Raw genomic sequence first — 13,163 nt, forward strand, 5'->3', positions numbered from 1 at the left:
GTATTGCATCTGAGAAAAAGATCAGTTGAAGAACTGCTACTGAAAGAAACCGTGATGTAGGAACCCGGTTCAGGCTTTGTCTCCTGCATAATAGCTGTTTCAAGAGCAGTTAACAATGTAAATATAATTGCATAAAATGTAAAAAACAAGCATCTAAAAATTGCTTCCAATTTGTAATACACAATGTATTGGATATTTGATTTTTTATGTTTTTGTTGCTTCATGTCTTCATGTTATCCTTTTTCCCTTCTAATTGCTCCCCACTCTCTTGATTTTTGCAATCACTGTCTGGGCTAAATTAGCTAAATTAGCAATTGTTAAAAAATAAGTTATTCACAAGAGAACACAGTAGTGAGGTTTACTTTTATGAGTTCCTTGATTAACTGTGATTCTATTTTCTTTTCCAACTAACTTGGAGAGACTCTTCCCTTGAGATTAGACATTTTAATTAATACATTCTTCACCTTCCTTCCACTTCTAAATCAAGAACAAACTGTCTAGCATAGAAGGTATGGCTAGAGCCAAATAGTGTTTTGACATAATGATATGCTAATGATATACTACAGTTGTTATTTAGCCTGTAGCAACAAACAGCTTACAGAGTGATGGTTTTCATGGTTGCAATTTGCTTATGAAGCCATAAGGTCTAGTGAGGAAGGGCTGCTTCCACCTCAGTATTCCCTCAAAGGCAGATTGATTGATGCTGGATTTTATTCAGGGCCATCTTCAGTGTGGCAGCCTTGTGGGAGGCTAGCAGGGAACATAAAGAGTATGAATGAGTAGTTTAAAAGTTGAAATAAAAACTATATTGTGAGGTGGCTTTCCTTGAAAATAAGGACTCTACTTCTTCAATGTGCTCAAAAATTACAGAATTCAAATGAGTCTGATAGATGGTGGTCATTAACAACCAAATTTTCTTCCTCTATTTTATTTCTTTGACAATTATATACCCAATGTTTGGCATTCATTGAGGATAAAAATTAAACAAAAACCAAGCATGTAACAATGTAATTTTTATTAGTTGAGAAAAGAATGTTCAACTTTACAATGCCCCAAACTGTTCCAGCTTTTGAGTTGCAGGAAGGGTGTATATGACAGGATCCCATATATTCTTCTTGGACCAGAATGATGAGCTGTGGAATATGATGTTCTACATATAACAAAGTAATAATTGAAAAACTCATTATATTTTATGCTATTGTTAAAGTCAGTGCTTCAGAACTGTTCAGCCTCCATACTTTTTAGAAAGAAATTTTGTGTAAGACCAAATAGAAAGGGATTCTAATCATGGCTGGGTCCTTTGCTGCTATCATACCTTGACCATTGATGACATTTTCAACCTGCTGAAAGGAGCTTGTAGCCAGGTGGGGATCAGCCTCTTCTCCCAGCAACTAGTGACAGAGCCTCCAACTGCACCAGGGGAGGTTCAGGTTGGACATCAGGGAGAATTTCTTCATAGAAAGAATTGTTAAACATTGGAATGGACTGGCCAGGGCGGTGGTGGACTCACCATCCCTGGAGGTATTCAAGAGATGACTGGACATGACACTTAGTGCTATGGTCTAGTTGACAAGGAGATCGGTCAAAGATTGGACTTGATGATCCTTAGAGGTCTTTTCCAAGCTAAATGATTCTGTGATTCTGTTACGCTGTTTATTAAGTCATTCAAAGTGAGGAAAGAAAAGTGTGAAGGGACTTTGTTGACTTGACATATACTTTCTGTGTATCTTAGCAGAAAAAATATTTTAGGAGAAAGAAAAACTACAGTTCTTAAAGTACTGCACTGGTCTGGTTGTTCCGGAGGGCAAGAAAAGTCAGTACTGCTGATGAGAGTCCTCTGTCTTTTCCGTGAGACATTATTTCTAATGACAACACTTGCTGGTAGTACCCACTTGTCTGTGAACACCCTGGAAGCTGTAGATTTGAGTTGCAATCCACAGCTGTCCTGTAAAGACTCGCAATGGCTCTACTGAGTCCTATCAGTGCGATGCCTCCATCAGCTGCTGGCCGTGCCCCGAGTAACCCCGGAGCAGGTACAGGGAAACCTGCTGCGTAGGCAGCACACAGACCGTGTTTTGAGCTCTGTAATTAAAAGACGTGAGATATTCACCATTTACTGATAATGAGTTTAGATACAGCGCTGGAGAGACAACTCATTCTGCTGCTTTCAAGTGTGTTTGGTTGTGGCAGCACCGCACGGCCGAGCCGCTCTCTCTTGCCCGGGGGTTCCTGTCCAGCACTTTTGCCCAGCCCCTCACGGCTGCAGCAGGCACCGAGACCTCGGCCTGTTTCACAGAATCACGGAACTGGAAGGACCCTCTGGAGATCCTCCAGTCCAACATCTGCTCCCTACGCACACGCTTATATAAGCGCCCCGCCTGTTTCCCGCGGGATGGGATGGGATGGGACGTGGTGCGTTGGGATCGGTGGCACCGCCCGGGGCTGTGAGCGGGGCCGCGCCGCCGCCGCGGGCGCGCGCGGGGCGCTATACATAACAGGCCGGCGGGCGCGCGCACGCGGGCGCGTCCCGGCAGGAACCGGCGCCACCAAGAGCCGCCTCGCGGCCCCGTGCTCATCCGGGTCCCGCCGCCCCGACCCGCGGGGGGGGGCCAGCCCGCGGTCTCCGCCCTCCCACCGCGGCCCGCCGGCCCCGCGCCGCTCCGACAGGTGGGATTCCCGCCGGGATCGCGGGCTCTGCGGGCCGCCTCCCGAGCCGGCGCGGGCGCGGGCCCGCCCGGTCCAGCCGTTCGACCCCGCGGGGCCGGCGGTACCGAACACACCTCAGAAACGTGAGGGCCGGCGGTCACGTGGGGGCGCCGTCGGCCAATGGGCGGCGGGGGGCGGGGCGGAGCGGCCGGCGCAGCCCCGCGCCCGGCGCAGTCACAGGGCGAGCGGCGAGGAGGCGGCGGCCGCATCGGCACGGACGCGCTTTCCTTGGGCACGGCGCGCTCGCCGCCCCGCAGCCACCGCCGGACACAGCGCTCCCTCCCTCCCTTCGGCCCCGCTCTCCCCGGCGCGGGGGCCCCGCGGGGTGATGCGTCCCCGCTGGGCGGCCGCTCCCGCCGTGTCCGCCGGGTCCTAGAACCGCCCGCAGCGAGGCCCCGCGGGCCGCCCGTCCGCCCGTCCGTGCTCGCCCGGCGGCGCCGGGCCATGAGCGGCCCCGCGGGCGGCGGCGGTTCCCGCTGAGCGCCCGCGCCCGGCATGGGTGTGAACGCCGTACACTGGTTCCGCAAGGGGCTGCGGCTCCACGACAACCCGGCGCTGCGGGAATGCATCCAGGGCGCCGACACGGTGCGCTGCGTCTACATCCTGGACCCCTGGTTCGCCGGCTCCTCCAACGTGGGCATCAACAGGTGGCGGTGAGTGCGGGGCGCCGCGGGGCCCTAATCCCCGCGTTATGTATGCGGTCACGCTGCCTCCCCACCATCCCCTCCCCTCCGCGGCCGATTGGGCCGCCGCCAGCGCCGGCTTCCCCTGCCCGGCGCCCTCCCCGCGGCCCCGCCGCTGTTACGTATCCGGCCCTGCGCCCGCCCGGACCGCGGCGCCCGGCCAGGGAGCGGCCAGAAGGAGCCGGGCGGTGCGGGGCCGGAGGGCTGTGGTTTCCCGGGGAAGGGGGTCCTTGTTCCCGGTCCCTCGCCCGCTGCTGCCGGGAGGAAGGTCCCGTGGGGAGCAGCCCGGAGGCCTTGCGCTGTCTCGGGACCTCTGGGTAGCCGGGAACTCCAGGGCGACTTCGCCAGCCCCAGGGTGACTCCGTCCCGGAAAAGCTGTGAAACTGCTCGCTTAGCTCAAAAAGCAATTTCTCAGAATAGCGTTCCTGCAGGGAAGAATATCTTGAGTTGGAAGGGACACAAAAGGATCACAGAGTCCAGCTCCTGGCCCTGCACAGGACAGCCCCAAGAATCCCACCATATGCCTGAGATCGATGCCCAAACGCTTCTCGAGCTCTGGCAGATTTGGTGTGCACTGTTCCTTTCTGGAGCATGCAGATCTCTTCCTACACCTTCAATCCTCCTACTGAATACAGAAATGAACTTTACTGTGGAGTTGTGACTCGTGCTCCCACACTAAATGTGTGCCATAGTAAGGCAGAGGTTAAAGGGACTTCTGGGCATGCTTGTCATGTGAAGTTAGTTAAAACATCACTAAGGATCTGAAAATTGTTACCCTTTTCAAAGGGTTGATAGTGCAGGAGAGTTTGTGTCTATCCATCTGGTGTCAGGAACATGAAATGCTTGTGAACTTAGCCTGCCCAGACTATGATGCTATGATTGCCTAATTATGGAACAAGCACAATGAAACTTGGCTTAACATTACATCATAGAAGAGTTACAAAGTTTAGATACGTTTCAGTATGGGTTTCAGTTCACTTCAAGGATTATTTCTTTGAGATTTAATTAATTTGTATCCCAGGTCATTAAATAACTTACCAACAAAGTAACTTGCCTTTGGAGGTTTTGGTGGTTTTTTCACATTTTGAGAAGTTTTTTTGTGGTCCTATTTCTGGTTTTCAGGAGATAGAAATACTAAAAATGTCTTCTGTGGAGTTTAACTTGGTGGTTATTCCATTTTCACTGACAAAAATAATGTTCATACCACTGAAGAATAATAATTGTTAAATACTTTCCTTCTCTGAGGTTCATTGTTGTACATTTCTTTTATAGAGACTTTTAATTGTTTTAGTTTTGAAGGGGATAAGTTTTTTTTTAATAACATTTTGACTTCATAAAGAAGCTTAGAGGTCTTAGTTTTGTGGACAAAGCATGAACAGCTACTTAAGTTTTAAAAGAATGTGGGCAATTGGCACAAATTTTAAAGTGTTAAGGAAATCACGTCTTAATAATACTCCATATGTCTCTAATGTGCTTTGCAGTTGAAATGCTAAACAGTTTTTGGTTACATTCTCTGAGCTAGTGAATGATAGACAAATGCGAACTTTGATATCAGCAGAAGGAAGTTCATGTCTTGAGTGCTATTTCCATGGTTCTTCAATGACTATGGAATATGATCATTAGCTAATACAGTCCTTGAGTATGTTTCTGTGTGATATATTTGCTGGTTGTTTTACTTTAACAGTGTTCTTGCTGTTCTAAAAGACAGCTAGTCCCTCCACTGCATTTTGCATTTGAAGAAAACCACCTTTTTTTAGTTGCTGGTTAGAGGGACTGAATTTTTGGGTAAATTACAACTCCCCTATCCAAAGCAGTTCAGATGATCTCCTGGGGCTCAAATGTCCTCGAGGCACATGCTGCACATGGATTTGAGTAGAAAATCTTGCTGCCTGCATAGCCTGCTTTTGTGAGATCTTCAGGTTTTTTTCAAGTTTAAAAGTACAATAACTTTATAGACTAACTGGCTGCTAAAGCTGTATGTTTATTACGGTGGTTCTTAATAAATTTATATTTAAATGAACAGTTACTAGTTTGGTATGAATCCATTTTAGGTTCCAGTAGTTTGAGTTTATTTTTAACCAATGCAAACACAAATATTCACAGAATGTATACACAAGACTTATGATGCAGTTTTTTGGTTTGCCAGTCTCATTTCACACTTGTAATTAATGATCAAGCATTTTATGTTTTTGGTCACTTGATGACCGTAAGCAAGATCCTTGCTTACATGTCTGTGGAGTAGTGTGTTGAATTAGTTAAAAACATTTTAGCTGAGACTAGGAGCAGAAGCCCTTCAGCATTAGGAACATGAGTCAAATTTAATCTCCTGGTGTGAATTTACGTTGGTCCTTTCCTAATTTGAGTTGATTGACACCAAGAGTTTACGTTCTGGTCTGTGTATGGTCCTAGTGCCCTTGGCAAAAATCTTCTCTGTCAAAGTATGACTAACACAATGGATATGAGGAAAAATGGTGAAAGCATACAATAAACCAGAAGGTTTAGTTTCTTGTTAGGGTAAACTCTGCAGAGTCACAAGTTACAGTTCATTTTAACAAGTATGTGTTAAATCTGGCAAATAGCAACCTTTAGTACAGAGGTGCTTTCTGATTAACTTTTTAAACAGTCATGTAACAATTGTGAACTAATATTTTTGTGTAATTGCACTATTGTGCAAGTCTAATTACTAAGCAGTCACATGGTCTTACTGACCTCCTTTCTCCTGGCATTCAGCCTACCTGTTCTAAATTCATGAATGCTACGTAACAAATGCCAGGGCCTCCCTCAACTCACTTCGGTTTTTTTCCTAGTTCTGTTCTGCTTCTTCTTATTGTTCCTTTTTTCAAGTTGTCACATAGATCAAGATGTGCTTTTGTTGAGACATGTTTTTTCTATGTAATGAGTTCACAGTGTTGTTCACAGATCAACACCTGAGAGAGAGAAGTTATTCAGTGCAGTAAAAAGTGATGGAGAAATGGTAGAGGGAGATATTAAATGGAAAATCAAGCTAACGCTCTCTTAAAGAAAGTTTTGTCAATTGCCATTAAAATTTGGCACCAGAATTAGCTCACATCTAATTGTGTCAACAGAGTAGACAAAGAATGTAACTTGCATACTCCAACAAGTAACCATTACCTACTTCTGAAAAAATTTGTTTGTGCTCACAAACTTTTCCATATTAAGGAGAACGGGATCTCATGTTTTGCAAAATCACTTAGGGAAGGGTTTCATTTAGCCCTGGTTTTAGTAGAGAGTGGCAATTGATCACAATACTTGAAAAGAAATGCAAACATTCTGTTAGTTGCTGCATAAGAATTTACTTTGGGTAATAATTTACTACTTTTAGTTTGTCTTTTTGACTGTGTATGTATGTCTTTGATATGTTAGTTAAAATGCTGGTGAGCAGAAATTGATTTTGTAAAGATGGATAGTCTGATCTTGCCAATCCTTGTATTTCTTTTTTTAATCATTCCTGAAGAGAACAAATTTCACTTCTAAAGTAAGAGTAATAACATTTATTTTGTATATCTATTAGGTTTTTTGAGAATATTGATGTGTTCAACATCCTGCCAAGTTAGCTGCTGTTGTGGCATATATTGCTACTGATTTAGGAGAAAGAAAAGCTGTGCTTTTTTTGTTTTTTTTACACTTGTATTTCAAGCATATTAAAAATGAAAACCTGAGCAAAAAGAAAAAAAAAAGGAGTTTTATTTCCAGGACAATCACTGCAATTCATGGAAATTGGAACTTGTTTTAAAAAATTAATACTTAGACATCCTTTAGTAGTATCTATTTAATTTTTCTATTTTGTGTGTCTCGTTTTGAAAATATGCCTATAGTTTCATCTTATGTAGCTATGATTTGTCCTGTTTGTTTGGATAGAAAACTGGTGGAGAAAGTTTGTAAACAAAATTATTCTGTGAGTAGTTTCAGTTTCACATCTGTACTTCAGGCAGGCAAAATTTGTGTATTATACTTATTAATTTTGGTGACATGCTTGGTATGTAAAAAGGAGTGCACTGAAATATTTATGACTTCCCTGCTAAAGACATCTCTTTAAGTTTCTTTTCATGCTGTAGCACTTATGATGAAAATCTATTTGATTTATGAAATATTTAACATCAAACCCACCAAAGGCTCTCTGTCACTCCCCTCCTCAGTCGGATAGGGAAGAGAAGATACAATGAAAGGCTTGTGGGTTAAGATAAGGACAAGGAGAGGTCATTTAGCAATTACCATCACAGGGAAAGTTTATTAATTTAGCTTAATTTATTACCAATCAAATCAGAATGGGTTAATGAAAAATAAACTGAATTCTTAAAGCACGTTTCTCCCACCCCTCCCTTCTTCCTGGGCTCAACTTTGCTCTGATTTTCTCTACCTCCTATCCCCCAGCAACACAGGGGGATGGGGAATGGGGAATGGGGATTTTGGTCAGTTCATCACACTTTGTCTCTGCTGCACCTTCCTCCTTGGAGGGGAGGACTCCTCACACTCTTCTGTGCTCTAGTGTGGGATCCCTCCCAGGGAAGACAGTCCTCCACAAACTTCTCCAGTGTGAGCGCTTCTTATGGGCTACAGTTCTTCATGAACTGCTCCAACATCGGTCCCTTCCACAGGGTTCCACCCTTCAGGAACTGACTGGTCCAGTGTTGGGCCCCCTCTGGGGTCACAAGTACTGCCAGCAAACCTGCTTCAGTGTGGGTTCTGCCCTGCACGGGTCCACAGGTCCTGCTGGGAGCCTCATCCAGCACTGGCTTCCCACAGGGTCACAGCCTCCCTTGGGCAGTGTAGGGACCTCCATGGACTGCAAGTGGATATTTGCTCCACCATGGACCTCTGTGGGCTGCAGGGGGACAGCCTGCCCCACCGTGGTCTTTACCATGGGCTACAGGGGAATCTCAGCTCTGGCACCTGGAGCACCTCCTTACCCTCCTCTCTCCCTGACCCGAGTGTCTGCAGAGTTGTTCCTGTCACATATTCTCACTCCCCTCTGGCTGCAATTGCTCCTGAGCAGTAACATTTTCCCCTTCTTAAATATGTTACCCCAGAGGCGCTACCTTGGCCAGCGGCAGGTCTGTGTTGGGGCTGTCTGGCATTGGCCTTGAAAGACATTTGGGAAGTTTCCATCAGCTTCTCACAGAAGCCACTCATGTGACCTCCCTGCTACCAAAACCTGGCCATGCAAACCCAATACAATCCATGATACCCTTTAATGAGTAGCTTCACCTGTAGTGCAGTGTGTGCCACTTGGAGTACTTCTGTCCAACCAGCCCACTAAATTGAGGGTGAATAATCTGTAAAAAATCTGTAGCTACTTCTCAGAGTTGCATGTTGTGATGGGATGCCCTCAGTTCAGTGATTCCCTCTATAATTCGTGTTATATGATCGAGTCCTATTACAAAGTACGTCACTGAAGCACACTGACGTACGTCCTCATGGGTTTAATCCCGCGTTGTTGATGAAAGGGTTGGTTCCACCCTTTTATGATAGCACACAGCCCTGTGGTGAGCCACTTCAGCTCATCAATCTGTCCAAAAGAGATTAATTACCAGTTTTGGTGGGATTAGCTCTGTGGTAGACTGTGCCAGCAAAAAGGTCACAGTAGTAGTGGTGAAGAGGTGAAGAATGGGAAGGGCAGGTTGCATTTCTTTCAGTGGCAGTGTGGATTTGAGCCAGATTACAGTGGCCATGTAACCGTGGCCTGCGTTGCTCATGTGTGTATTAACCACCGGCTGGTTTTTGGAAGAGGATTATTGGTTTCTTCTGTGGCTTGCCATTTGTTGACACCCTTCGAAGTTATATTGTTGAAAATAAGTGTTGGCCTTTTTGCTGTGTTATGGAAAAGGCACAATTTATTTTTTGTCAAACTGTCAGAATGTGAGAAATAAGCCTGCTAGCTGAGAAATTGCACTGTGCTTGTTTCCTTATTTTGGTGAAGGATCTTGTATCACCAGATTCTGTAATGTAACTATTATTAAATTGGACAGAAGACTAGGCTGGTTGGTCTAGAGGGAGCAAGTGGTACTGCAAATCCAATTTTATACCAAGTGTTCAGTAAGTTGTTTTTTGCAAATAGCAGTTACTATAGACCAGAAGAATTCAAGTGAGCATTTTTACAATTTGCTTTTTTTGACTGCAAGGTTGGTCTTGAAGGAATCTTAATTCCTTAGGTAAGAAGTTCTGAGGTTTTAGACACTGGTTTTACATCACTAATCTCTGCATTTGTGGATATCAAGAGAAGACCTGGGTAGTTCCTAATATCTAAAAGTAGTGTGTGGACTTTGAGTACCAAGGGAGAAATGTAGTTTTGAAACAACTGAATAGTATTATTCCAGTCTTCTTTCGGGACAAGTAATCTATTTTTATTTTACTTAAGTATCAATAGATCACATTCTTTATTTGAGTAGGGGAAGGTATTCTGTCTGCAACTTGCAATGTTACCTGCTCTGGTCACAAAACAGGAGAGTGATAACCCCCAACAAACACTGTCTGTGGTGAATGTGAAAGCAGCTGTATTTAGGCAATCAAGAATACAGAATTTTATTTTTTTTTCCTTAACTGATCAGTATGTAGCAGTGTCAATGAATTCTGCAACAATTGTTCAAAGCAAGTTATTTTATATATTATCATTCTCTTTTGGCCATTTTAATGCAGTAAAGTATATTCTCCTCCAGTTTATGAAAATGTCTTTATTCCTACCAATGCAAGCTACTCTTTAAACATACTATGCAAGTATTGCAGAAAAGCCTGTTTATCATTGCATACTGCCTGAACTTTTTGGTTTCTTGCAGTTTATCTACAGATTGGAAGCCTTTATTTTCAAAAGTGATTCTTTTCCATGCTCTGTCTCAGTGGCTGGCAGGTTTTCAGGTTAGTTATATAACCTGTGATAGGAGGAAGGTCAAGCTGCCGGCAAAGTCGGCCATTTTTTCAGTGTAGAAGTCACACTAAAGTCTGTGATGTATTTATTTGCATATTGAAAGAAACTCTTTGCTTCAAGGAATTTTGTGACCTTCCCATAGTGACCTAAAAAGGCAAAAGTGAACTTGATCATGAGTCAGTTGTGTAAGTAGTGTGAGTGTGCGTGGCTTTGTGTTCCATGGGCTTACTCATTTGCATATCACATTTTAGCAGGTTTAATAGCTGTACCTTTGGTAACCTCTAGGAAAGGACTGGATTTGATTACCAGAGTAAGAACTTCATCGTATTCTGGTGCAATACATTTCACTGGATTTCTCAGAACTCTGAATTTATTGTGGAGCAAGGTTAATTTGTGTGCTTCTATGTACTTCTGGCTTCCCCGTTCTTTGCAATCTGGGTCAAGAGGTGAACTATAATTGCAATGTTCTTCTGACCCTGAAGCCTCCATTTGTTTTTCAGGTCACTATAAAGCGTTTGCTTTCATTGCTTTGGAGTTTTGTGTGTGTAAATGTTTTTTCTGTAAGGTAATAAAGCTTTAGCGGAGGTGAAGGATAGACTGGAAAGGACAGGTCAATATTTCAATGTTCTGTTCAAGTGTGTGAGTGGAGATGGCTGTGGCAAAAGTCTACATGTATGTCTATGCTTTTGGAACAGTTACAAATATGAGAGCATACCAGTTCTTGGTGGAGATAATAAAAATGAACACTTAAGCTTTGTTAGCATTAGTTTAGACAGTAACTGAGCTTCAGTGAACAGAACTTCCTAAAATATGCATAGTTTTTGTAAATTCTGTACTTTTTTTATTCTTTTTTTAGAAATTGCATTAGTATTTGAAAGGTCTGAAATTCAATGTTGGTAAACCTGGGTAGGAAATAAGAATTTCATAATACTCAGGGTTTCAGAAGTAAATTCAGGTGTCAAACTGTTGCTTATAATCTCTTTGAAAAGTGCTAATGCAACAAGTTTCTTGCACTAAAACAAAACCTATTCAGATTATCAGTGATCGACGGGATTTCACACGGTTGAACATTGGTTAGGATGTGTCCTGCAAATCTAATTTCTGTGTTGACAGGCATGTGATGATATCCACCTTTGTGTTATACATTGCTTCCTCCTGCAGCTAAACTAGGGAAGTTTTCTAGGCCCGCTTTAGAAATTTACTGTTTCTCACTGTTTTGTAATTTGTAGGAAGGCATTTTCTTTCCTGTTCACTCACAAGCATTTCTTCTCTACCATCTATAAGGATGTTTGTGGCTCTTTCACAGACCTGAAAAGTAAAGGCTGTAAAGTTCCTGCCCCATAAGTTTATCCTTTCAGAACACAAGTCCCTATCCCTTCAAAACGAAAACCAGAAACGTTGAAAAAATTCTGTTTAAGCTCATATGGGGATGTTATAAAGTATGAAGACATGTTATTAATTCTTCAGTGATGGAGATGAAATGTCTACAGCACAGGTTACTTAGGAACAATTCCTGACAGGAAAACTTGGGTTTTTCTATCTGTTTTCAATCCAAAGTGTGAAATCCATGACCTAGGAAATGCTTTATTTTTTATAGTAAGGAACCTGTGGAGTTCAGTGCTTGCAGGTTTGGGGTTTTTTTGTGTTTCTCAGTGACAGCGTTCTACTGACCTTGAGGGTGAAGGGTAAACTGTGCTGCAAGTGGAGGGGGGGAGGAGGGCAAAGTAGTGATTGAAGGAACAGAAATAGGAGAGGGGAACTTGAATCAGAAAGAGGAATAAATAAATAGATAACTTGTTCACGTGGGCTGCTTGTTGCTTCAGGCCTTACATAGTCCATAAAACATGGTTGTGGTCTGCGTGGTTACAAGTTTGTTGTGCACTGAAGGTACAGAAAGTCATGACAAGCTTTACCTGGGTTTCACTATCTCTGCGGTTCTGAAGTACTGGAGAAGCATACAGAGAATTGTGAAACTACATTTTACAGAGCAACTGGCATTGAAAGTAGTTAATAATTTGATTTCCAATATATTGGATTTGCTGAAGAATAGAGTAAATGTTGTCTTTCCTGTGTTCTCTCATGAGTTTCCTCTGAGTTGAAATTTTCTGTCTGTAAATTTTGTGGCATCAAGTGATTTTTTTTCATTTTTTCTCCTTCATATTTCATATTCTAGAGAATAACAAGTTCTTTTTTTTCTAGTAGTCTTAAAGCAGAAGAAAACATTCCAACTTTCAGCAGAGATTGCCTATTGTTTTTTTCCTGTTTCCCCTCTCATGGGAAAAGCATGACTACATCTGCAAACTGAGACATGCATTTAAAAGAAAATATTCTGCAGAGTAATTTTTTGCCATCCAGTTTTCAGAAGGGTCTTTGATTGGGGATGAGGTTGCATTTTGGTTTTGTTCTTTGTTTTTGTAAGTCTTGCTGTGAGTGAACTCCAGAAGTCGAAACCATCCAAGTCTTAATGAGGGTGATCAAGCAAAGGATGGCATCTGAATTATTTGTTTTATTTGGGTTGCCTAGGGATAATTCCTGTGACTTTCCATCATTATTTTTCAGTAGATAACAGACTTAATAAGATCTAGTTTACTGTGCTTTATCTGTTTCTTTTTAGACAGGGGAGCTATTTGCTGTTTACTGCTATTACACAGTATATCCTAAATCCTATGAATGCTTCTTTAAATGACTTGCTATAAGAGACTTTAATATTTAGTTTTTTCTCTCCAGCATACTCCTTCATTGGTATGACTTGGAAACATCTACTGATGTGCAGTTTCTTCAGTTTATGACAAAGCAAAAAGTTGTAAATTGCTGTGATGTTGACTATTCAGCTTTAATTGTGATGAATTTCCCTCTTTTATTTCAAGGCTTTCTTAATCTAAGGAGATCTCTAT

At 43.0% G+C, this 13,163-nt stretch overlaps 1 protein-coding gene across 1 annotated transcript in view; it reads left to right on the forward strand.

Moving 5' to 3' along the window:
* Positions 1-2,938: 2,938 nt before the first annotated feature.
* The window catches only part of CRY1 (cryptochrome circadian regulator 1), a 38,051-nt gene continuing 27,826 nt past the window's right edge, over positions 2,939-13,163 (forward strand). The window contains exon 1 of the mRNA XM_064654879.1: positions 2,939-3,359. Within this exon, the coding sequence (XP_064510949.1) occupies positions 3,202-3,359 (158 nt within the window). The 5' untranslated portion in view covers positions 2,939-3,201. The remainder of the gene's footprint in view (positions 3,360-13,163) is intronic.

The sequence above is a fragment of the Pseudopipra pipra genome, chromosome 5 (assembly GCF_036250125.1).
Source record: "Pseudopipra pipra isolate bDixPip1 chromosome 5, bDixPip1.hap1, whole genome shotgun sequence".
Classification (NCBI taxonomy): domain Eukaryota; kingdom Metazoa; phylum Chordata; class Aves; order Passeriformes; family Pipridae; genus Pseudopipra; species Pseudopipra pipra.